This window comes from Harpegnathos saltator, unplaced genomic scaffold, assembly GCF_003227715.2.
Source record: "Harpegnathos saltator strain DR-91 unplaced genomic scaffold, Hsal_v8.6 scaffold255, whole genome shotgun sequence".
NCBI classification, from domain to species: Eukaryota; Metazoa; Arthropoda; class Insecta; order Hymenoptera; family Formicidae; genus Harpegnathos; species Harpegnathos saltator.
The window spans coordinates 962,609-989,408 of NW_020230045.1; the positions used below are offsets into that span (position 1 = coordinate 962,609).

At 49.6% G+C, this 26,800-nt stretch overlaps 1 protein-coding gene across 7 annotated transcripts in view; it reads left to right on the plus strand.

The window, feature by feature from the left end:
* LOC105191890 (latrophilin Cirl) overlaps positions 1-26,800 on the plus strand; it is a 501,575-nt gene that overhangs the window by 426,346 nt on the left and 48,429 nt on the right. For all 7 annotated transcript variants that reach the window (XM_025299204.1, XM_025299206.1, XM_025299202.1 and 4 more), the window contains one exon: positions 18,339-18,525. In XM_025299204.1, the coding sequence (XP_025154989.1) occupies positions 18,339-18,525 (187 nt within the window). The remainder of the gene's footprint in view (positions 1-18,338; positions 18,526-26,800) is intronic.

Consider the following 26,800-nt stretch of genomic DNA (forward strand, 5'->3'; position numbering starts at 1 on the left):
CGGCCGCCGTCTCTCGCTGTCGCGCGCGATACCCCAAAACCGTATTCTCTCGCTAACGAGACTCCATTTGTCGCGCGCGACGACAGACGAGCGCGTTAATAATGACAGGATAATTAAACATCGTAACGAACTGGCTCGCGCGCGCGCGCGCGATGAAAGAATTACGAGGTCGCTCTCGATGCTCGATTCGTCGGCAAGTATCGAATCACCCCCTGGCGCGTCGCGTCGCGGCGCGCTGCACCTGGCCGGCGATAGGTGCGATGGAGAGAGGACAAGAGGGAGAGAGAATGAGAATGAGAGAGAGAGAGCGAGAGAGAGAGAGAGAGAGAGAGAGAGAGAGAGAGAGAGAGAGAGAGAGTGAGAGTGAGAGTGAGAGAGAGAGAGTGAGAGAGAGAGGCGAGACGGCAGGGGTGCAGTGTCGCGTTTCAATATTTACGGGTTGAAATATTCACGAAATCACACCGAGGGCGGCGAATGTGCAGGGGGTATGACTTGCTGGACGCGGGTGGCGGCGAGGCGCGCGCGTCCATTCGGATAACGCGCCGCGGCCTGTTCGCACGAAAATTATATACATCAAGAGATGTCGGCGTCGTGAATATTTGATCGGCCGTTACCGTTGCGCGCGCGCGCACGTGCACGTCATCAATTATTCCGCCGCGGTGCTTTTTCGTAGGCGACGGTGCACGATAACGCGTGTCCACGCCGTGACAGATGTCCATTACTGCGCGAGTAGTACGGCGATTCCGAGCGACGATAATTGAGCCGAGAGCGAGAGATAGATAGAGAGAGATAGAGAGCGAGAGAGAGAGAGAGAGAGAGAGAGAGAGAGAGAGAGAGAAGAGTAGTGCGCGCGCGGGATGAACCGCGAGAGCCGCGATGCTCGTCCGAAGGACGATCGTTCGTCGTCGCCGGCGCGGCCGCGCGCATTTTCTCACACTTCTTCGAGTATTTCGTTTTTCCGTACACGCGACCTTGTTATGTCTCGCTTGCAAATAGAACGCGCTGAATCCGCCGACAATTCGGGCGACCATTAATGATTCACCGTGTACTACGCTACGTCGCGTCGCGTCGCGGCTTCACGCGCGTCTTGCTCCTCCCCGCGCCCCTGTCGTCTCTCCGGGACGGGCTTTTAATTTATGACACGTGTCTCTGGGGAGGTGTACGTGTGTGCGCGGTACGCTTGTGAAGAGGACGCGCCAACACCGTCTCTGCGGTGTGACGGTTCCTTATTGCCGATCGATTGCTTTGGATCGATTCGTCGGAATTCGTCGAGGTTGACCAAGTTGCCTTTGTTGTCACTATTATTGTATATCGCGTACGTCCGAAAGAGAGGAATTACTTATTCGTGAAGGGATGAATCGTGTTGATTCTCAGCGTATTTAGCGACGTATCCGAAAAATCGATACTATCGGGGAATTGATTACGACGACCGTCAATTAGTCCGTCCGGGAATGTTAAATCAATCCCACGGGCGGCAAAATATTGCGGGACAATCGTTGTTGCCGTTTTCACATTGTACTCGTTACATCAAGAGTGATAAAGTCACAATGGGAAATAGCCTTACTTTTTACGTTTCATATATTATACATCGAGAGCAATTGTGTGTGAATTTTTTATACGCGCCGCGCGCGCGTCGGGTTATAAATCACACCGACCGCGTATTGTTTGCGGCGCACTCGTAAAAAGATATAATGTTGCGGAATGAACAAGCTGTTGTTGTTGTTGTCGTCGTCGTCGTCGTCGTCGTCGTCGACCGCGTGCGCGACGCTCCGCGGGCACCCCGACAAAATATAGTTTCCAACGCGAAGATCGCGGCCTCTCGCCTTCCCGCGGCCGCGTTAATTAGCGAACTTTATGAATACGCCGGCGCATATTAATCCCGTCATTTCCATACGTCGCCGCGGCGGAGCCAATTCACGTCGGCGTGGCGTAACGGCATTATGAGCGTATTCCATTATTTATAATGTAATCGGGGCCGCACGCTTTTGTAGTCCGGCGCGTTACGTAATTAGCGCGGGGGAATTATCGACGGCGCGATGGCGACGGTGACCGACATTCTGGCAGGGCTAATTTCAGCCCGCGGAATTCACCGTAAAAAATACATACACTTGGACGCGGCGGTTAATTAGAGCTTTCAGCTCCTCGCGCGACGCCAAATGCGCGCTCATTCGCTCGCTCGCACATATTTACTCGTCCTACATTCAATTGCGCCTTTCCGCCTCTATTTTTACACGGTAATGCATCGTAATGCTTCAGCGGACCGTTTAAAAGCGCCGTTTGTACGACCTGTTTTATGCAAAAAGCACATCTCTAATCGTGACGCGCGCGCGCACGCACGCACGCACGCATGCGGGGCAAAAGAAGGAAATATCGATCGCGGTTTCTAGACGCGGTCCGAGCGGGACGAGCAATCCGCGTCGATTCAAGCGAAATAACGAGGCCTCGTGCGAGTCTGACTTCACAAGAACGATCGAACGCGATTAATTACGCCCGCGCGTGCGATATACCGCCGCCGCCGCCGCTATGCGATGCAGGCTCCGCTATCCGCGATATGAGCGATGCGTGATGCAGTTAGAACAAGCATTTCGCGACGATATAGGAATTTCAACTGCTGATTTGTCGCATTCGAATGTAATCAGCTCTCGCGCGTGTGTGATTACAAATTGTAATCAGGTTATCGATTCGATGTCATGGGCCGCGTTACGAGCGATAGCGGAGACAGAGATGCCGGATACGCCAATTGCGCGTCGGAATTTTCGCGTGTTGTCGCAGATTCGCATCGCGGGACTCGACGAACTCGCGGCAAGACAATGGTCACGGCCTAAGGGCGCCGTTAAGGGCTCAATTATTATTTCTGCCATCGAACGCGCGCGGAGGATGTGTCAAATACGCGCGTGTAAACATACACGCGCGGTATATTGTTCACGATGCTATCGGTCGGGATAGTGAGGGGGAGAGGGGGGAGGGCAAGAGCCGACGATAACGTCGGTGTAATTGGATCGCCGCAGCTCGCGCATGCTGGCCGCGGAATGAAAATATTATGAATGGGTCATGCGGGAAACGCGATCGCCACTAAATAGGCCGGCTAAGCATTGGCTCGGATTACACGGTGCTATTCCACGTGACGTCATCGCGATAGAATGAGCAAGAGAAAGAGAGGAGAGAAAGAGGGTGGTTTCTTATTCCCTCGCGGTTTCTTTTTTCTTGCGACAAACAGTGGCGGATTTATCGATAAGTGGACGAACGGTGAGCGGTTGCTCGGCGACTCGAGCGCTCGGAAGGGCTCCTCGAGCTATTGGCAATTGTTCGTTGTTGGACTGTTTCTGCTTGCAAAGTGCACGATTATTAATAAATGATCATGGGCGACGGGTAATCTTCTCGTCAAATGAATACTCGCTCCGGCTTACTTCTTTCCTCTCTTTTAGAAACGCTTTAGGTAAATGTAGTTGAAAAAACTTCTGGGTATTCTTCTTGTATTTCGGTCTTCGTATTCCAATATTTAATTTTTCGACGTGGGAAAGTCTCAATATTCGAATTTAAGGGGACTGGAGGGTCAGATTACTGAAAAATCGTGCTTGTTCTTTGATCATATTTTGTGACGAACTGAATAAATGTGCAAGAGTGAAAATTTTTGATATATTTCTATAACATATACAGAGTAGAACCTCTACTCTATACAGAGTAGAAAAATTTTGTTTACTGACAAATATTCATATAAATATACGTCCACTTAAATTTTAAACGCGTTTCTCTCGAAATTTTATTGTTCAACTTTTTGCAGTGATTTCTCTGAAACTGAGCTTCGTGTCGATTTGAAATTTTAAAGCAATAATATTTGTTCATCTGGCTCTCGGATGAACCATGGACAACCTCCGTCAAAATATTTCATTTCGAGATATTAATTTTTTTCTTGTAAAAGAACTGAAAAATTTGAATTTTTTCCTAATAGCTGCCATTTTGTTAATTTTGTTCGATTTTTTTTATAGTGCTTCACCGGATAATGATAAGCCTCCTTAAGATTTCTAGCTAAAATTCACTCTGATCGGACCACTGAGGGCCGAGATATTACTGCAAAAACGACAACTTGAAAAAAATAAGGAGAGTATATTTCAGCTATATACTATATATCGTATATTTACATGAGTATTTATTACTAAACAAAATTTTTCTACTCTTGATACACTGATAGAAAAATATAGTTGAATTCACTACAATCTCACTATATTTTATAGTTCATTTTGGCATCAACCATATTTTTATAGTTCGTGGAACCTGCAAATTATAGTAGAATAAACACAAATATATAGTCAATGATTGTCTTAAATAATTGTTTAGTTACTTTTACCACATATATGGTAATTTCTCATTCACAAATATAGTGAGATTTAATATTCATATAGTTACACATCTGTCATCATTTAGCAAATATTCTGGTAATATAGACTTTATAAAAGAGTTACTTTACCTACCATTTTATATTTGTATCCATACAATAATTTTAGTTTAACTTACTATAACTCTTAGTAAAAACATTATATGGTTGGTTATACTATGCCTATATCGTAATTATTACCGATATTATGATAATATTTACTATAAATATGATATTTCGGACTATAATTTAGTTACTATATCATTATAGTTCCAAATATCATATATATTTCTCTCAGTGTATGTTGTATAAATGTACCTAAAATTTTCATTCTTGCACATTTATTCAGTTCATCATCGTAAAATATTGTCAAAAACAAGCATGGTTTTTCAGCAATCTGACCTTCCAGTCCCCTTAAAGAGCGAAATGATAGAAACGTCCAGAGTATTGGATACACGTGTCTATCGCGCATGTGTCTTTCACCTTGCCCTTCTCTCTCGAGGTGATTTCCTCCTTTTTCTTTGTGATCGCTATTTGTCCCGATGAAAAACGATTTGAAAAGCGCGGGGATGTCGTTCCTTGTGCAATCTCAAAAGCTGGAAACACCTCGCTTACGGCGAGGGGGCACCGGGGGGATCTGTTTGTTTCATGTCTCGGTCTCGTTCAGAAATGTAAACGTTGCGAGCTCGGCGTTACAACGTCGTTACAAAAAATCGTTATTCCGGTCCGGAGACGTAAAAAATAGAGGAAAGCGCACGGGAAAGCGCATCCGGCGCTCGCGGACGCCGCGCCGCGCCGCGCGTCGATATCGGTTATCGGAATCCGCGGGCGTCGTCTGATCGATGACCCGCGCGATAGAAATGACGTTGCACAGGACGTCGTTTTCGTTTGCGCGTGTCTAATTTTCTTCTTTTTCCCGCCGCCGCCGCCGCCGCCGCCGCCGCCACGGCTGTCACCGTGCACTTTGGCGAGCGCCGAAAAATGAAGCGGCGCATTGAGCGGTCGGTACGTTTTGCGGTACGTGCGCGAAACGGACGGGTATTCTTTCGCGGAGTCCAAGTTCATCTTTCAGCCGTGAGAATTCGAACTGCCGCTTAATTACGATATTACTCGATATCGAAAAGAGCAAAGTAGAACTCGATATCGAGATTGGAAAATTGATATAGAACGGTTTGATTTCGCGGTTGATGTCGAGTCAAGGCTTGCTTTAATGTCTTTAGACTTTGTCGGGCGTACAGTTTTAATCTAGCCTACGTATAAAAAAATCGATAATGACAGGAGTTGAAATGGCGCATCAAATCCGTCGCTTGTGCGGCATTAACGCTCGAATTACCGACGACTAACGATCTGTCCCTGTCGGTGCGGAGCGAACCGGGTATCGACGAAACAGTACAAGAGAGAATGAGATTATTCATTTTTCTTTCGTTCTCATTTCATCCAATGTCGATTAAAAATAGAAAACGCACCGTCATAAATTTCCGTCCAATTTTCCTGAACTAATCACAAACCGCGTTCACTTTTGGCCGCTTTGGTAAAACTCGGCCGCTAATCCACCGGAATCAGCATATCTATTTCTAATCGACACGATAAGGGAGATCGACGTCGAGCTTGAAAAGTGAAACACGAATGCACGCGGCCGCGAATCGCACCAGTAGACAACTCGGTCGCGCCGCAGCGAAACCGCACACGCACGTGGGAAAAATTGCGCCGGCACGGGCGTGGTGTAATCGGGTCCCCCTTTTGATCGTGATCCTGTAATGGACGCGAGTATGAGAGCGAAACGCTATTCCGCATGCAAAACGCGAGACTGACGAAAAATAGCCGTGCGTGAGAAATGACTGTTGGCGCGCCGAGAGAGAGAGAGAGAGAGAGAGAGAGAGAGAGAGAGAGAGAGAGGGACTCGCGCGCAATGGCCATTGGATCGTCCTCTCGAATGGGCAATCGATCCTGTGGGATGAAACGGACACTTCGCGAGCGCGTTTAATGCGTAAGCGTATATAAATAACGGTACACGGTTGATCCTTCATCAGTTGCAAGGTATTTCCGGGTCTATCGACCCGACTCGATGTTACCCCGAAATTTCGCGGCTGAGAGAACGTGTGTGAGAGAGAGAGAGAGAGAGAGAGAGAGAGAGTGATGGGGAAAGAGGGAAGAGGTGAAACAGTTTCGGAACAGAATATTTTTACTTTTTCTCTTTCATTTCATAAACTTCACTCCCGACCTAGTTAATATTTTTCTTAACTTGAAAAATTAAACGGTGTGTCCAATTTAATTTGTTGCGTGTCGTGCATTTTACCTGCGGAAAGTTGCCCCGTGTGAGGGTGAGCGAAAAGTTTCTAATACTTCTTCATTCGTTGGTTGCATGAAATTTCTGGATATTTATTTTTACTAAAATGTAGAGTCCGGTTAGTCAATATAATAGTCTTTATTAGCCGCAGGTTGCAAGCAACGGAACGCGGTCTTTCACCGAATTGATCGAGGCACATCCACGCTGTCGTTCCGCCTTTTATATTCTTCCCCCTTCTCTCTCTCTCTGTCTCTCTCTCTCTCTCTCTCTCTCTCTCTCTCTCTCTCTCTCTGTCTCTCTCTCTCTCTCTCTCTCTCTCTCTCTCTCTCTGTGTATGTTCTCTCGATATCTTGTGGACGTTTATAAATTATAGGAATATACGAAGTTGTATGTAGGAAGTTGCTGAAAGGAAAACTTGACAGTCGAAGAGAATTTATATCGCGGGGAGTATTACAGTCGTCTTTACTTCTTTCTCCGGTTTCCGCGTACACCGAGTACCGCTGTCGATGCCCGACTTCCGGCTCGCGTTACATTTCGTACAGGTATTGTCATTAGTAACAGCGGTCGGGGGGAAAATCTCAAACACCCGAGATTTCGTACCCGGTAAAGCTCGTGTAACTCATGACCTACATGTAGCTAGCGTACAATGCTCGATAGTCTGTATCGCGGGCGACATTATTATTGGAAAAATGCCGACGTAAAGAAAAACGTGTAGAAAGTTTTTAGCACAGAGAACGTTACTGTCCGAACGCAACGGAAATATATCTGTGTTACGCGAACTCCCCGGCGCTTGTTATCGAAATCGCGCCAACGGTTCTCTCGGATAATAAATACAGAATCACACGTGTGTCACACGCGTTTCAAGTAAATGGAAGGAAAAATCTTCTAATCGCACATAGCGTAGCACGAGCGCACGTGTATTTTAGAGGAGAGTAAGAACTGGCAGGCAATCTGCCCGAGATGCATTGCCTCGATAATTGCATCCGCTGAAAAATGCCGGCGAATAAATCAGTGCCGGATATATCAGTCGGGAATAACGTTTCGCGGCGATGAAGATCGCGGGCTGAAACTGAGCGGAGCGCGCGACGCATCACGCGCGCGCTATATTTATTTCAAAACCCGCCGAGAGACTATCGCGAGACTCGGGGGAATCATCAACCCTCCCGCAGACGAGGAGCAGCGCCCCGCTTGCCGTCCTCGCGCCAAGTGTCGAGCGATTTTTCCCGCCAAACCACGGCGGTTAAATTTACAATGGACAATATCGCGGCGGAGAGCGCGATAAGCTCGCTCCCCGCCGTCGCGTTCGTTGCCTCGCCGGAAATCGATCGGAAGTAACATTATGGAGACGCAAGTTCGCTCGGTCTTTCCGCTCGGCCATGCATCTTTGGCTGCAACGGCTGCTGCACTTCGTGAGGCGCTCCCGGGACGTATAAATCAAAGTCCTCCGTGGAGACTCGGCTCGGTTACGCGTCCGACCCTCCTCCCTCCCCCCCTCTCTCTCTCTCTCTATCCTCTCTCTCTCTTTCCTTCCCTCCTCTCCTTTCCTCTCCTCTTCTCTGCTCTTCTCTTCTCTCCTCTCCTTGCCGGACCAGACCGGCTGGATTTCTAATTCAAGCTAATCCTTTTTCGCCGCTCTAATTACATTATCAATTCACGGAGAGAACGGACAGACGCGGCGCGGCGCTCGCGTGTGCGTTTACAAGCTGCACGGGTGCATAGAGCGGTGCATTTACATGCGCCGGCCTGTTGCGTCGAGCGACACGCACGATCCCCCCCCCCTCTCCCGGACTGCGTCGGGTCTCCCGTACCTTCGGTCCGCGACCTCTACCACCGGCCGGTGCCCCGCGACTGATTTACGACGACCGAATAAATTATAAGAAGCGGATAGAAGGGAGCATTAGCCACTGCGCGCATGAGCGCGCACGGGCGTCAGGTGTTGGCCTGTGCGCAGTCGGTTGCAGCGCGGACAAGGGGTGGAACGTCGACGGGGGCCAAGTTTTTGGTTATCGTCGCCCCGCGGACGCAATTGCATCTCCCCCTCCCCCCCCCCCCGTCAAATTGAATCGTAACTCGATGGGAGGCGATACGTCTCGCGTGTCGCGTGTCAATTAACTCCGCCCACGATTACAAGCTCTCGAGTCCGCCGCAATTTCAGACGGAATCGATATTACTCGACTGGCGGAACGTCGGTCGGGGGATACTTTCTCGGACGCGACGCGACACGGCCGTCATCCGGCGGATCGTCCCTGCGGAGTCCCCCCCGCGTCGCCTGGCTCTCTCCTCTGCGGCGGATTCGCGAGATATCGAGTTTCGCACGAGCAACGTGCGTCGCGCGATCCTGTCACCGTCTGTTCATCAAAGCTGATCTCCGCGAGCGGAGTTTTAGTCGCAACGTGTCACGTCTTTCGCGCAAACTTCACCGGCAGAGTCGCGTTTCGCAATTGCAAAGCAAAGGCCGGGGATCTCCTTGAGAGATTTCCCTCGTAGAGATTTCCATCGCGGAGAATTTCATTAGTTTTGCGTCCGAATCGTTATCGATGGGAATCTTAATCAATTTTAATTATCTCGTTAGGTTTCATCGAAATGTAACTGGCTCTCGGCTCTCCAACAGATGTTCCCCCTGATGGCAAATCAACGCTCGCGAAATCCCGCGGGAAGATCCGCGTAATAATCGCATGCGAGCGAACGTCAACACACCGCGCGCGGTCGCGAGTCGAATCTCGGCTTCGAGAGAACCGACACATTCAATTTAGATGCGCGCACCGATCAGGACGCGGCATTCGCCGCGCTCGACCTTTCGAATCCGCTGAAACCGTTCGCCGAATGATCCCCCCGTGGATGGACGCGGCCGCGAATGACGGCGAGGGAAAGGAGATGACGGCGACGACGACGACGACGACGACGTGAAGGAGAAGAGGGAGGAGGAGACGAAGCAAGGCGGCGCGGGGAAACGGAATATAGCGTTCCCGCGCAACAATACCTTCGCAGTGTTTCAACCGGGGCTCGGGGCATCATCCACGGCGGGTATACACGCGCGCGCACGCGGCACCGAGGTAGTAAAGGTTTCGAGGTCTGAGACCGCATCGGGCTGACGACATCCCGCTGTTAGGTCGGCCCTTTCAAGTCGACCGCCGCGGCAGCGGGAGGTACGGCCGCGGCGGACCTCCGATATATTATTACCCGAAGTCATTAATGGTAAACTGCAATTCTCCTCTCTTTTCCTCCGCGAGCCGGGAGAACGAACGAATGGACGGACGAACGCGGCCGACACAACGTGGCGCGACAACGACGCGGCACGACAGCATGACGACGACGACGACGACGACGATGACGAGCGCGCACGTCGCGGCGGTTGGAATTCACCGGAAAGAGGTCAGCGCGTCGATCGAGAGGCGCGCGTGACTTTCGAGACTGATTGGTGAACGGGAAAGCTGGTGCTTCAGTCGAGTTTCCTCGCCCCCTCAAAATGAGAAATCCGCTGCTGAAGTCGTTGCGACTCCGCTCGGGGTAAAACGCTGTTGGGGCTGGAAGGGCCGCATTTTCGTTCTCGTGATCTCGCGGTTGTTTTATCTTGCGCTTCGTAATCAATCGGGTCTTAAGGTCGAGGTGCGAACAGAGAGGGAGAAAGAAAGAGAGAGAGAGAGAGAGAGAGAGAGAGAGAGTGCATTGATGAGCCGCCGGGGGCAATAACGTCGCGTACTTCATACTCGTTCCCGTGCGATACGACGACGGGGAGAAATATATCTTTTAGCTTCATCATTTCCGCGACGCGAGCGGCAGACCGCCGCTTAAAAAGGACGTTCATGAGGCGGAGCCGACTGAGAGAGCACCGAGGAATAATGATATTGAAAATATAATGCATTTTTGATTAGGAAGGAGGTGAAGGGGAGGGGGGTGCATTAATAATGCAGGGTGGCTCTAAAGCGGAGAGGAAACGCGCGCGCGCGCGCGCGCGCAGTGATATATAAGAAAAATTCATTTCTGCCGAAGCCCAGCCGTTGTTCTCGTCGGGAAGTCGAGGTAAGTAATTTCAATGGAAATTTCACGACGTTATACTTGGAGCTTCTAAGAGGATAGATGACTGGAAACCGCGCGAGGAAGGATTCCATGTCCGATCCTCGAGACTGGAAACTCTCGCGGAAAGGGAAACCTCACCGAGGAGAACGACGTGCAGTGCGGCGGCGGCAGCGGCGGCGGCGGCGGCGGCGGCGGCACTTGACAGAATTGAGCTCTCCTTTCGCGGAATTAACGTTTTTCTCAAAAACAACTCTAATGCGCCGACGCAATTTCGGCAAATGAGCACAATTTCCTGAGTGGGATATTTTCTTTCTTTCACGCCCGCGCGGGATTTCCTCGATCTCTCACCGTGCACAATAACGTGGCTAAATATAAAGATACAAAATACGCTCGGAGGCGGAGGCGGAGGCGGAAGCTACCGGAGATTCCGGACGCGTCCGCGATGCGGGAGCGGAGGCCGCCGCGGTGCAGCAAATATAATAATTCCATTATCGCTCGCGCCTGTGATTGTTGGCGCGCGCGCACGCGTAAAGCTGCGGCCTGCGGAACGCGGCCGTGATTAATACACGCCGCGCGATAATAATTAATTAAAATGTACAACGAGACACTCGTGACGCAAACGATGTGCTCGAACGATACATTCGTCGAACAGCGCGTAAAGTTGAGTTCTACGCGTCCTAACCGCGACCGCATGACGCACGCACGCACGCACGCGCGCGCGCGCGTCGGTTGCAGTCGCATCGGTAACGAATGCACCGCGACTAAAAGGCCGCATAATAATTTCATTGTCCGACGCGCTCGAGTTCGCAACAACTTTTTCGGGTTAAATACCGCACGAGTGGAGGAACTTTCTCTCTCTCCTCCTCCCTCCCTCTCCCTCCCTCTCTCTCTCTCTCTCTCTCTCGCGCCGGTGCTCGATTTCACGGCGCTGCGATGCGTTTTACAACCCGCGAACAATCCGTAGCGTAGCAGTAAGTCCGGCCGCACGCAGCGACCGCATGACGCATAACGCGTCAGCCGCAGCTGCGGTAGCCGAAAAAGGCACTTCGACAACGCGATGCGGGGTCGTGCAATAATTTTCTCGCTCAACGGTCGGCCGAGAGCGGGAATGCGTTTATTTCGCCCTCGAGCTCTGATTTTCATGATGAACCTGGCGACATCCGGACGAGAAGTAACGCGCGTTGCCCGCTTGCTCTGAGCTCGTTATCACTCCCCTTCCCCTGCCTCTCACTTCTTCGTTGTAGCAACTTAATATTTGCAGCCTCGGGGGAATTTCAATCTGCTCCTCGCGGCGCGCCATTGCTGCACTATACACCTCAACGTATGTTTCACGTCCGCGGAATAACGGAAGCGCAGAGGACTCTCGCGAAGGAAAAGTCCGGTTAGGCTTATCCGCTTCTCTCGGAAATCGTTTAGGCGAGATAGATGCGCGTACCGGGGCGCGAAAACGCGTCAGTTCACCCCCGGTGTTCGCCGGGGACGCCGGCAAGATATAACGCTCGGCCAATTAATACGAAACGCGAACTCCTCGATCACGCTCTAAGGACTTGCTGCAACGGCTTGTTCGAGAGCTGTACCAGCGCGGCTGGCGGTGGCGATCGAGAGCTCCAGAGGGCGAAGCGATAAAGCCTGAAAGGACTCTCGGGAGAGTTCCGCCGCGCCGCGGCCGCGAGTCCGAAGATTTACACGGACCGGCAGCGACCGGTGCTGCGGAGGAGCATGGAAGAAGAAAGAGAGAGAGAGAGAGAGAGAGAGAGAGAGAGAGAATCCTCTCGCTTTCTAGTCTTCGAACTTGACGAAGTGCATTCGCCGCGGTCGAGTCACAACGAGAGAGACTCGAAGCATACACAGATATATACATACACAGTGCGGCTCCCTCGGAACTCGCCGCTCCCGAGGGAGACGATGTCTTGCCGACATCCGAGCAACGACCATATACACACACACACACACACGGGCAGGGTTTGAAGGGACCTAAGGCGAACTCTCTGGCAGACCCCGAGGAGATCTCACCTCAGCCGCGGGATGCCTCGGAGCCGGCCAACTTTCAACGACTTCGCCGCTACGAATGCGTCTCGAGGAGCGCCGCGAACGACGTCGCCGAGACGCGAACTATTCGACACTTGGCGACAGGTCCGTCGTTTGCTGCGCGCCTTGTCGAGAGCCTCGTCTCTGGCGTTGTCCTTCGGACGCGAGCGTGATCCGTCCGCGAGATTGAAAGCCGTTCGCGCGCGATGCGGGGAGGAAGAAGCGCAAGAAACCGAGTACCTCTCGCGCGTTAAATTACGGCGGCGGATGCGCGCATCCAAGACGGAGGTGTGAGCAAGATTGCAACACGCGGGGCTTCATAAACAAAAAGCAGCGGCGCTTCGAAATTAGCGGGAGTCTTGTATGTTGATGTTATCGAGTATAGGGTGACGGGAGGAGAGGCGAGGAGGGCAAATTCATTTTCGACGACGGCTCAATTTGCGACTCGGCTGCGTCCGGGACACGCGCGAAAAATCGCGAGATTGAACAGCGCGAAATGAAATTGTGTCACGTAGCAGTTAATTCCCGCGATAATGCGGCGAGAGTACGCGCATGTCGGTCGCGTCGGGCGAAATATTGTGCGCGCGAGGACGACGACGGGACGAGGGCGCAATCAGCAGACGCGCGCGCGCGCGCGCGAGAGAAAGAGAGAGAGAGCGCGAGGCGTGCAAGCGGGAGAGTCGCTCACTTATCGATGCGTTTATGGCGGTAGCGTTTTCATCGAAACACACACGTCGCGCACGGTGCTCACTTCTACCTCATCCCCGGTTAATCGAGCATGTCGATGACGCCGTATATCGATTACCTGCCGCTTACGGTGTTATCGAAACGCGCTTAATTAACGGAGAACAAACTGCAGCGAGAATAACGGCGGCGCGAGTCGAGCGTTAATCGCGATGCGAGGAGCAAAAAGAGACGGCTGAGAAATTGCCTTCGTGTTATAAATCTTTTTCTTACCTCCTCTCTCCCTCCCTCTCTCTCTCTCTCTCTCTCTCTCTCTCTCTCCCTCCCTCTCTCTCTCTCTCTCTTTCACTCACATTCCCTCCGCTCCCCTCGGCCCTCTGCCATTTTTATCAAGGATATACGCCGGCCTTACAGCGATATCTTATCCTACTTTCGAAAAGCGCTTCGCCTGGTTCGGGTGAAGAAAAAATATTTAATCGCGCGAAGTGTAAGGTCGTTTCTCCGGCCTTCGGCGACGTGTAGGCTGGCTCGCAGGTAGGAAATGAGGCTCACTTAGCCTCTTCTATTTGTCCGGGAAACTTCCCCCGAGCGTCGATTTTCCAGTTCGACGTCTGCTTCGGCCGCGCTCGAATTTCCGATTCAACGCGCCACATGGATTCAGTTACTACGCGCGACTGATCGAAATAACAATGCACAAGACCACCGCTCGGTTGCCGGACTAAGAGCGGGATCGACGAGGTAGCGGTGGGATTTAACTTCCCGGTCGGCGCCTCGCCTCGAGACGGAGACTCCGCGGGATCAAGTATGAGACAAATATTTTTTTTTCTTTTTCTTTTTCTTCGCTTGTTCGCTCCTTTTTCTTTTTCCTCTTCTAAAGAATGCCGACGATCTGTTGTTGTGTATATCTTTGAAGAAAAGCACACAATTGTAATGAAAATATTGAATCTATTCTTGCTTCTAATACCTGACCATTCATATCGTACGAGGTGTGAGTATCGCATGTGAAAATCCGAAATGGACATTCGGAGCGTTGAAAAACAATAAGGATCACAGCGAGGTCAATGGTGGGGAAAACGATGTGTTTACGTTTGGAAGATAGAGACGCGGATTATAAAAACGATGTCGCGATAGAGGTAGGCAGTTAGTCGCTGTTGGACACCCGAAAGAGACATGCCGTCGCCACTCGTGCGGAAAGTTGGTGAGTGTTAATCAAACCATTGTTTTCTAATGTTTATCGGGTGACCGGGGTCGAGCATTGTTCCCTTACACAATTAGTTGATTTCCCTTAATTCCGAATACCGATGTCGTCGTGCGTTTTCCCTTCGACACCGGTCCGATTCCGATGTTTTCTTGTTCACCAGACCGGGCTCACCGTGCGTTTTCCCGGAGGGCCCGATATGGCCTAAGTGATCTGAACCAGCAGCTGAGAGGGACATCTCGTGCGCTTTCCCTTGATGTCCATTGTACCTCTTGGTGCTGGATGGTGAGCTTTAGGCTGGGATATGTTAGTGATTTCCTCGTGCGCTTTCCCTTGGAGATCTCCGACTGCCCGCCAGCGTATATCCATTCGAACCGCCATTTTTAATCAATTGTCGCGTGAATTAATTGCGCGAAAGCCTGACTCGAAGGTGTTCTGGCACTCGGTGCGTCTCCGTATCCCGCTCGACCTTCACCGACGGGTGTCTGAATTATATTCTATCGTTATGCTATCTATTGTTTTTTTTTGTGTTTACTACCTCGACCTGCTCGTCTATCCATTCGGCTCTTAGTGTGTATGCATAAGGCAAATAAACAAGAGAAGGAAGGTCATGTCTATAGGGACTCCCTCCCATGTTATTTATACATCCTATACGTTACTTTTACACAAGGAAAATTTAGGGGCGACCTTGCACGCAGCGCGGCGCGTTCAACACCAGGTAGCTTCTTCGCCGTTCCGGCGAATGTGAGCGAGCGAATAGGAAAACGTTAAATCGAGGCCTTCTCTCCTTCTCGTGTGCCCTCCACGTAATCTCGCCGCAACCTTGACCCCCCTTCCCCGCGTCGTCGTTTCCACGCACGCAGTAATTTACCGCGAAACACGCGTGTCGTTACTCAGCCATCGCTTTGTTCTCGAATTTTTTTGCAAGTCGACGCCTGCCTGTGAGATCATTTCTTTTTTCTGTTCTTCTCTCTCTCTCTCTCTCTCTCTCTCTCTCTCTCTCTCTCTCTCTCTCTCTCTCTCTCTCTCTTCCTTCACCCGGGGGATTCTTAACGTAATGATCGATAATGACGACTGAACATGTGCCCCGGCTAATGACCTCGTGAGAGGAATATTGTCGCTATTATTGCCTGTGCTGTTATTAAATTATTGTCCCGTGTCGGGTCTGTCTTGTCGAATCTATTGCATGTGCAATTTTACACAAACGGAAAACCGATGGCTGATGTTAAAGCGCCTGTGCGTATTAACTCTTCTCTAATTCATGAATAATTATAGAGAGAATTATAGAGAGAGAATTATAGAGAGAAAGAGATATTTTACCGCAGATATATATATATATATTTATATATATCAATACATATATATATATATATTTATATGTTATAATATTATGCATAGAAATTGCTCTCGAGAAAAGTGGAATAACGCGTAGTGCAATATTTTCCCCTTTTCCGTTTCATTATACTTAATTACGAAGAAAATTTTTACAGTCGCTAGAATGACACGCGAAGGGACCAATAGAAAGCATAATCCATTCGTGTCGCGAGGTAACAATAGATGTGATGTCATATCCGGCGTGTGTAAAGCTCAAATCGAATCAATTCTCGTTTGACCTCGATAATTAATCACTCGGAAATGATCTCTACGCCGAGCTACGGTCCCTCGACTAGCGATTACGCGATTATATTTCTAGATCATACTCCTCATCATCGTAAAACGACAATGCGAGCCCGAGAAATAGTACGCCGAGCATAACCAACCGAGGTCCCATTGATCAGAATTGCACGATTCGCTAATCTAATTATCTAAAGATCCGAATTAGAGTCGCGGCGCGCATCGGTACGTCCCGCCGCCCAGTGCATTCGTGCGCAACGGTGCGGTGAGCTGGAGAGCGTTGAGGGACGAACGGAATCGTAAAACTAGGTCCAGGCTTATTTAAGGGCGAGAGGGGAGGGAGGGTATGACGGTAGCCATAATACGCTGCCGTCGGAGGCGGGCGAAGGGCGAAGGGCACGAAGGAAGAAGTAAAAGTAGCAGAGGGAAGACGATAGCAGAGCGAGAGGTGCACCTCGGAGACGGGACCAGGACGAGGGAACGCTGCAAGGAGGAATGGGAAGGGAAGGGCCTGGTGTAATAACTCTGTCCGTGAAAGCCTCGTCGTGAGTTCATTAGTTCCGTACCGACGCGCCACAATGCCGGTTTAGTCCGCGGTTAGGACTTTCCGCGGAAATGCCGCGGCGCCGGCGTGAATTCACAGCGGCGAGTTTACCCGCGGACGCAGTGTCGAAGCGTTTACATTTATGCGCCGGGATATTATGCGTCGCGTTAATGAACGTATTCGTTGGAACTGTTGGTCTCGCATCGGCCGCTTCGGGAAATGGCGCGGCGGCGCGGCGGATGGAGACGGCGTTTTGTTTCGTCGCCGCGAGGAAATAACGTTGCAGCGCTGCGTTACCAGGAATAAAATGAAACTCGAGGGCCGATTGATCGATCTCTCTCTCTCTCTCTCTCTCTCTCTCTCTCTCTCTCTCTCTCTCTCTTTTTTTTTCTCTCTCTCTCTTCTCTCTCTCTCTCTCTCTCTTCTCTCTCTCTCTCTTCTCTCTCTCTCTCTCTCTCTCTCCTCTCTCTTCTCTCTCTTCTCTCTCTCTCTCTCTCTCTCTCTCTCCTCTCTCTCTCTCTCTCTCTCTCCTCTCTCTCTCTCCTCTCTCTCTCTCTCTCTCTCTCTCTCTCTCTCTCTCTCTCTCTCTCTCTCTCTCTCTCTCTCTCTCTCTCTCTCTCTCTCTCTCTCTCCTCTCTCTCTCTCTCTCCTCTCTCCTCTCTCTCTCTCTCTCTCTCTCTCTCCTCTCTCTCTCTCTCTCTCTCTCTCTCTCTCTCTCTCTCTCTCTCTCTCTCTCTCGGTCCTTTTGAAGACGAGATGGTGTTTTCCCCACTCATCGATCTTTTATCACTTTGTTATCAATTACCATCAGCTTTCTATCAATTTATCATCAATTTTTCCTGAGAAGGATTTATCAATCCTCTCAGTTGGTCATAATTTGTTTTACTTACACATCTATTCACTTGTTAATCTCCGTCGCGCCGCCGACGCGTCTCATGGAAAATCCGGCCGAGTGGCTTCCCGAGAAGTAACGCGAGAATTGTTCGCGATATCTACAAAGTGGCGCTCACGTACACGAAAATTCTCGCGGCGGAGGAAATAAATAAAGTTAATAAATTCCTCTCCCGTCCTCCGAAATATGTATGTAATCCGGATGCAAATTCTTCATTCTTTTTTCCTCTTCGAAGCAGAAATCTTCCCGCGTGCGTAGCAGCGGCCGCGCGGGAATAGATTAAATATCGCGCGCAACAGCGGCGTAATCCCGTCAGCGATAACGCATCTATCCTCCAGGATTCCCGCGCACACGCGCGGAGGCTTTCCGGAAGCGGAAGCTCCCCGATGCGGATTCGGCTGCATCGGACGTCATGTGTGCGAGAATTTCGGGGGTGCTCTCCCCCCTTCTCTCTCTCTCTCTCTCTCTCTCTCTGTGTGTGTGTGTGTGTGTGTGTGTGTGTTCTCGATACACAGATCATTGCTGGCTGACAGCATTGCGTACGCGCGCGCGTCACCGCAAACCGCAGCGGCGACACTCGCGAAGAAAGTATCAGCGCGAGACTCAAGTTCCAGACTTTACCCTGCGCTTTACGACCGACTGACCCGAGAACGGTCTCGAATGCAACGATATAACCGTGCTCTTCTCTTGTTCTGATTGCAGAGAGGTACGACACCGCATACGCGTGCGAGGGCAAGACGCTGGAGATCGAGTGCGGTGAGGGGAAGCTGATCCACCTGATACGGGCGAACTACGGCAGGTTCTCGATCACGATATGCAACGAGCACGGGAACACCGACTGGAGCGTCAACTGCATGTCGCCCAAGTCGTTCCGCGTGCTGAACAACGAGTGAGTACCGCACGTGTAGTAATACCGTATATGTATATATATATATTTACACACACGCTTTTCTGTACGTAATACATACACGTATATTTGCTGTGACTGACTTCGTTCGATTTGCCGCCACGCACATATGTGCGTACATACGTCCAATACATACATCCTCCCTTCGAACCCGTCTACCCCTGCGAGGTATGCCGCGAGCAGAGCTGACCGAGATAGTTTCCGGATTGATAAACACAACGCGCGCGCGCGCGCGTTCGATCGGAAAACTAAAAGAAAGAGAGGGAAGGAGGGAGAAAGAGAGACGCGTCGTCAACGGTGTCGTAGGATTGAAAGACGACCTTACGTAATCCAGTTTCTCGCACGTTCAATGGTTTTTTCTATTTCTCTCTCTTTCTCTCTCTCTCTCTCTCTCTCTCTCTCTCTCTCTCTTTTCTATTTCACCTGGGAATGAATACCCGTGTCCGCGTGTTCTGCCGTGTCAAAACGAATTATTCGAGCGCGTATGAATTCCTTCATTGAAGAATTCTCCGCAGGATTGTCCGCGCATTTTGCACCGGCGCCCTGATGCCGCGCGGTCCATTTCGACAATCGGGAAGAATTACGCGCAAAATACGCGGGGAAAGGATTATTTGCGCTCGCGCGCGGCTCAAAGTACATACATAATCGAGGAATTGCCGAACGTAATTATCGGAGGTCTAATTAATTCTCCCGCGGGCAAATGCAATTTTTTTTTAACAAGGCGAACGTTCGACGACGTGAAAAGCGGATCCTCTACATTCTTGCAATTGCGAAAATTACCGGAGGAGATAATTATCAGAAATTCCTGTCCGTTCCTAACCGTGAGAGAGAAAGAAAAAGAGAGGAAGGATACAGCGAACGTATCGCCAATTGACCTCAATTATTCTTTAATGAAGCATAGAACTGCGAGAAAGAATATCTCAAGAGGACTCGGCAAACATTTTTTCTTTTCTTTTTAAGTTTCCGCTATATACTGGAGGGACGATATTTCTAACGACTACAATTGTTTAGCGTATCAGTTATTTTAGTGTCGAGATGTCGTATGCGCGTTTTTCTTCTCTCCCGTTTTTCCGAAACACGTGCCAATCCGTATAAACTTGCAGTATAAACGAACGTCAGACTCTGCTCGCGAGACACCCCAACCCTTCGCAAGCGCTTCGAGATAAACCAATTAAAAGAGACGTTGAGATCAATCGACGGTAGATCGGGCTTGTCATTTCGACGGTAATCGCACGATTCGTCGTTTCTCGGCGCGAGTTCTACCGAGTTCCAGAGAGTCTTCAGCGCGTGACACCTGCGCGCGCTTTCACGCCGCTAACAAGAAATACTTCCTGACGTGCGCGCGCGTGTACCGATCGCTACTATTCGCCGATGCGATGACCTTGGGCAGAACTGTGCGATCTATGGGATCTATCGATCCGATCGATTTCGATGCGATCCAGGCTCGCGCACTGCGAAGGGGACGCGCATCGAGCGTGTACGGTGAGTCGTAGTTCCGCGATGGAAAGACGCGTGATCGACCGATCGCGAAATTGCCCATTGACGGAATATAATTGAGCGATTTCCTGATCGATTTCAAGCGTGTGATAAACTTCATCGCGTCTAATTACAGCGTGAACAAAGCCCGATCTGTCGCCGGCAAATATCAACTCGTCCGGTTGACTCTCGAGCGTTGCCCTTGCGAAGGACTCTAAGGAGAGCGTCGCCTCTTCACCGCATCCTGCTTCCCCTTTACACATTTCTTCTTCACCCACAAGTCGACAAAATGGAGCATAGGTTAAGAACGAGCGCAAAGAGAGGGGTGGGGTAGGGGGTGGGGTGAGACAGAGAAGCCAGGCGAGGGGAACGAGGTCGGTGACGAACCGCTTCACATGGTCGAGCGAACTGGCCAATTGCTGGACCATTGAAGAGCGCGTCTCGCGACGGATCTGCTAGGAAGAGTCGCGCTATCAGCGATAGCTTCGCTATCACGGTCCTCGCGAGGATCCGCCTCGTGTCTCTCGCCGTCGTTCTCGCGGAATACATCGCGAGCGCATTCGTCGCTTCGCCCGGAGATCGATCGTCTACTCTTCGTCCCGAACATGAAGACGTCAGAGAGAAGGAGAGAGGACGCGAAAGTTTCGCGAGTTCACGAGAATCGTAAATACGTCATTTCTCCGGGACGACGAAAAAGAAAAAAAAAACGAAGAGGGTGGAGCTTAAGATTTCAACGACAAAATCGTAGCGATCGATCTCCAGGTGTGACCTCGAGAGTCCGAGGAGCGTAACACACTGGGGACGATAGAAAGCAAAAGTGAAGTATGAAATATAGACGAGATTCTTCAGCATCGTAGATACACGCGATATAGATTATAGATTAATGATTCAATAGGGTCACAAATTTTTACTTATCATCAGCGGACGCACAGAGCAAGGGGGGGGGGGGATACGCGCTTTTCACCTAGTTACGCCACGGTTTATCCTCGGACTCTCTCTCTCGTCCTTTGATCTCGCGCGTTGGTCGCGTGGATCGCGCGATAGACCGTTCGACTGTTCCACGGAATATTTCCGCATCCGACGCGTTCTCGCTCCATTCGCGTTTTCCACCTCTGTACTCGATAATTAGAAATTTCTCGTATTACCCGCCAGCGTGCTGCGATACGACGCGTAAACGTCGGACTCGCGATAAAAATTTCAGTCCAATTATTTTACAGACGATCCTTCGCGATTTTCCTGTTTTCGATCGCGCCGTCGTTTACATTCGCCGTTTTTATCCGTGGAGCGGTCGATCTCTCTGTCTATCGCGAGGATAGACGGATGTCTATTCATCACCAAAGTACTCTTCAGACTCCTGCCATTTATCGTTTATTATCTCTTTCGTTATCAGCCCGTGTTCATAGCGCAGTCTTTTTCTGTTAGACAAAGCGAACCTGGTACTTAGTGTTAAATGCAGTAACAGAAAGGATATGAATACGGGCTAATATTATGTTATTTGTACGTATCATTTGATAAAGGACGATACGTTGAGGCGAAGTATCGATCGAGAAATGCGCGGTCAGAGAGGAAAGGAGAAAGAGGAGACGCGAACAAGGTTATTCCGGAGAGGAAAAGTTTTATAATTGATTTCATAGCTCTCGACTCGGTTTGTTAGCAAATGAACTCGCGAACCGTAATTGCTAAGTTTGATTAATATTGAAAGGTCTCGCTCAGGAGAAAAAAGGAAAATATTTTTGATCAATTACATACATTCAGTGCAATTAATTTGCGTTGCTTTCATCCGGAAGGCGACTATTCATTATACGCAGCATAACAATATCATCGGTAACAAATCTCTGTGAGTTATTATTAATTAATTACGTTAATTAATTCAGCTATATTTTTGGTATCGATACATCCCGTAGTCTAGAGAATAAAACTAACAGTTAAATGAACGTGTGCGTAAAACGTTTCGACAATATTTCAAAGATTCCCGTAAAATATGCTTCGCGGACGCGCGAATTTCCTCTTGTGCGGACCGCGAAAGAGAGATTAAATATAGCAATTATAATATATCGAAAGAAATTAATTTGTTTCAGAATCATATATCTTAATAAAATATCAAATTCACTGATCGCACCCAGTGATCGGAAGTTCCCGAGTGTACAGAGAAGTCTCGATCGTCGTCCTGTTTCTCTTTCTCTCTGTCGTCGCATCGTCGCGGTAATTTTGCCCATATCGATACGCTCGGGGAGAGAGAAGGACGGAGCATGATAGAATCCACCATATTTTTCTCATTAATGACGGGATAAAGATTTAACGAAAAATTCGTAATATCCACGTCCGATTTGCAAGCGCTATTGAAATCTCTCTCGATGCTCATTTGCGTCGAATTGCGAGAGTCGGGAGGAAGAGAGATAGCAGCCGGTTTCCAGAGAATTTTAATTTTCTCGCGCGGGATGATCCTTCCTTCTCTCCGTCCCCGTGCGTATCGATAGCACGGAATAAATTATTATCGCCGCGGCTGCCTTTGATGCTCGGTCTGCTCTTCATTAAAATCGCCGTTGCGCGATCGATCGGCGCTTCCGCCCACGCATCACGTCCTCATTTTACCGCGGGATGGTTTGAGAATCGGCGATCATCTTATCGGCGTGTACTCGAAATCATAACCGTCGACATCGGTTTTACACGGGGCTCTGCGCGATTCTTTGATTTGAGCAATTGGGTAATTGCCGTAAGAGATATACGTTTCGCGAATACCAGCATAATTTATCATAATTCGCGGTTAAAATATAAAATATAGTAATCGAGGGATATAATCATTATTTCGTGAATCGCTGGTTAATACTGTCGTCCCGCCACATGATTTCATGTAGCAATATTTAACGCGATTGTTAAATTATTAATTGGATCGCACAGAATATCGTCTGAAGACGACAAAAGAGAGAAAAAAACTTGGGGGAAATTGCATTGTACGCGTTGAATCATTCAAAGTTCTCCTCGCTTGATTGATACGCATGGTCGTCGTGTTAATTGACTCCTAATTGTGATATCGAATTTTGCAATTATCCGAACACAACTCTGTGCCCATAAAGCAACAATGGTAATGCAATTATTGCGGGATTATGGATGGTCGATTCGTGAGAATGACCGAGGGGGGATTAAATCGAACTCGTCGCCGCTCATCGACTTCGTTCACGTTCTTCGTTTTATCGTTTTATGTCTCGTTTCTTTTATCTCTTTTATGTAGTTTGTGTTTGGTTATTAACAATTTACGGCATTTGCCTTAATGCAGGGTGTCTGAAGCAGGAGGTAGTTTTCTTTACGTAGCAAGCATGTTCGTGCGCTTGTATATTGGGCGGCAAAAGGTGCCTGTGGGTTATACCTGGTATCCCCTGAAATCCTTTTAACAACCCTCACCGTGCTACGACCTCGTGGTCGATAATCGCATTAACACACTGTAAGCCGTTTTCAGTAATTGCCAGAGGTAATTGTCGCGAAAAATGATCGCGGCGTTTGTGAATAGAACGCCGTTCCGTGTATGGAACATTAAAGCGGCATTGCAATGTGTTTAATCGTAATATTATCTCGTATATGTAGCGTGTGTATGTGCATATATGGGTGCTTGTGTGTATATGTATGTGCGCGCGCGCGCGCGCGTGCGTGTGTGTGTGTGTGTGTGTGCGTGTGCGCGTACTTTGTTATTTGATTAGAAATGGGAGTTGCTGAGATCCATCTTGGTTGAAGGTTCAAAAAAAGGCAAAATGGAGTAAGCGTATCCGCAAATAGCCACTACATATCGTAGATTCGCAATAGTTACGACTAATTGCTTAAAATTTAATTAGTACGACCTGCTAATTATCGTCTACACTCGATCGCGTTCCTCTCCCCCTCATGGAGTACGTAACGTTTCTCTTTCCCGCCTCGAAGTTTCGAAAGCCTAATTAACATTATTAATATGAAAAGCAAATGCACTTGGCGCGGAATACATTACTGGAGGCTTCTCGCGGTGGAACTTGCAGCCGACCCATTGTCTCGGAGCAGTTTCGGACGGATGTACTAACGAACGTATTCCGCCGAACAAAATTCCGCGACGTTCCCCGCAATTTTATGTATTTACAGTCGTACAAAAGAGCGTACGATCGCTTTTTCTTTAGTTACTCTTCGGTCGCTCTCTCGGTCACCTCGGATCTCTTCCGCGCACAGAGAGAAAAATTTGGTCTTCGATTAACGCGACGGTGAACGGAACCGAACGCATTTCGGCGGAGGAGAGCGGAGTGTGTCTGGTTCTCACCGATGAAAAATTCGGTTCTCCCCAGAAGAGAGCCAGAAATTCTCCGTTTCCTTCAAGCGACGTGTTCACGCACACTGTCGCGTTAACGACAACCAAACCTTTTCTCCCCGCGCGCGTATCTACGGGACGTTTCTGACGCGATGATTGGCAGAGCGCGATGTGCCGATATTCGCGACTCGACACAATCTCGAGACGTTCGCGAGCACGCCGGAGAAACAATCGATTACCGCCGCTCCTCCTCTCGGTACGCCCGTGTTAACAATCGTAGTGCACTGTCGTCTCCCGCAGCCGACTAATTCTCACACTCCCTCTCCCCTTCCTTACCCCTCGCCCGAGCTCTCTTTCTCTCGCTGCTTCTCTTTCTTCAGTCTCTCGCGGCTGAGCAATTTCGCTGCCGAAACTAGGAAACGAACACTCGTATGCTCGCTTGAAGGCGCAGGCGACGGCGGGGGGTGCATTATTACGCATAATCGGGGTTGGGAGAGGGGGGAGGATATGGGGGAAGACGTACGGAAGCACCCTATAGCGGGCCGCGCGCTGCTTCATCACGTCCGGGACGGGACGGGGGAGAATTTCGCATACTGCCTGCAAATATTCGGCTGCGCTCGACGACGGAAGGGAAGAGGGGAGGGGCGGCAGCGGTCGGTAGAACCGGCCGAAATCATTTGGGAATTCCGTTTAATCGCGCCGCTAGCGAAACCAATTGCAGATTAACCGTCTGCCGCTTGCAACCGGGACAAAGCGGCGGGTGTACCGGCTAGGCTCGGAGGACGGTGGGGGGAGGGAGAGAGGGAGCGGATGTTGCAGGGTGCCGGCGCGAAAGGGGTTAAAGCCACGGTACACGGCGAGGCGAGTGTGTGCGCGAGGGGGAGGACGCGGAGGAGGAGGAGGAGGAGGAGGAGGAGGAGGATGCGCGTCCGAGATTACGATTTAAGTGAAATTGGTGGATAACGCGAGAGGGAGGAGAACAAGAGATGGGCAAGGCGGGGGTAGCTTTGGGGAGCGATTAATGAAATTGAATGTCGAGTCGCTGTGCGAAATTTGGTTCGCCGTGATTTAGCGCCGTGAATAAACCCGCGCGTGCGAGCTAGCGGTAGAAACTGAACGACGCGCGACTTGCGTGTCGTTCAGGTCACGTGGCGGGGGGGGGGGTGATGGTTTGCGACACTCCCGTCGGTCGGTCGGAGGGTGATATTGCGATCTGGACTAATTGTCGAAGTCGGTATTGAGTGGATTTCACATTCTTGCCTCGGCAAGAAAAACTACGATAAATACCAAGACCTCGATCTCCTTTGTAGTTTTCGGAATGCTAGAGAGCGCGTATTAAAGAGAGAAAATAAAAAGGCTCCCAATCATTTGCGTACACCTCATCTCGCGAATTAATGCGGCAAATCTGATATGGCGTCCGCGTGCTGCGCGCTTCGCGAGAACACCCTACACTGCGTTAATAGCTACCGGATGATTCGACTGTCATCGTCCTTGATTTACCGATCCCCCTGTTCGAGCTTCTCGATCGCGCGCGTCTCGTTGTTAATGTTTGCTTTTATCGTCCCTTTTTCCCTGTGCCGCGTCGAGAAAGAGAGGGAAAGAGAGGCAGAGATGCAAAAGGAGAAAGAGAAATCACCATTCCGATTCCATGATTGATAACTGAGAAGCTGAGAAATGAGCGAAATGGAGATACATGTTTTTTTTTCAGCTAGACATCGCAATAGAGCACGTGAGTTTAATTGTCGTCGGATATCTCGATGGGATTCGATCGACCACCGCGCGCGCGAGATTCTTCGAGATTGCTTTCGCGTTTCTTTATTCTTTTTTCGTGTCGTACGGCGAGGTACTATCATTATGTCGTGCTGCATCACATTTTGCAATTGCGGTTATCGAGTATGCTTGATTACCTTCTCTTGTTGTGTCTTTTTCCTCCTTACCTCCCTTTTTCTCTTCTTTTTTCAAAATGGGCGATCTAATGAACGCGTGTCCGCGCTAGTAGAGCAAAAATTTAATATTACAAGCGAACGGTTCTTTATTCGCGATCTCCTCCGTGCAATACAATCTTTCTACTACGCGTTTCTGCCACCAAAATTTTTCGTGTTTGTTTCCGTGAGAAAAATCGAGGAAATTGGCAATTAGAAATTATTTGATTTTGAATTGCTTCAGGTGATTATAAAATGATACAAAAGTTGAAAATCGGTTAGAGCCAAAGCTTCGACATTTTCCACACGTGATATAAATCTATTTTACTTCTTGTTTCAATAATTTTTGAATACGCGAATGCACAGTTAACGACACTCCATATTATCCTTTTCGCGAGTTGATGAAAAAACGAAGAAGGCAATCAGTTCCTCGATATTAACATTATCGACGATCGTGAGATCATTAATTTCACTCCGCGTGTGGCATCTCGATTTCCCGCGTCGGTTTTAGAGTGACCCACGATTAATAATGGACGATAAAGTCGATCTAGCCGGTTTCGCGCGATACGCGGCGGCGTAATCGATCCGACGCAGATGT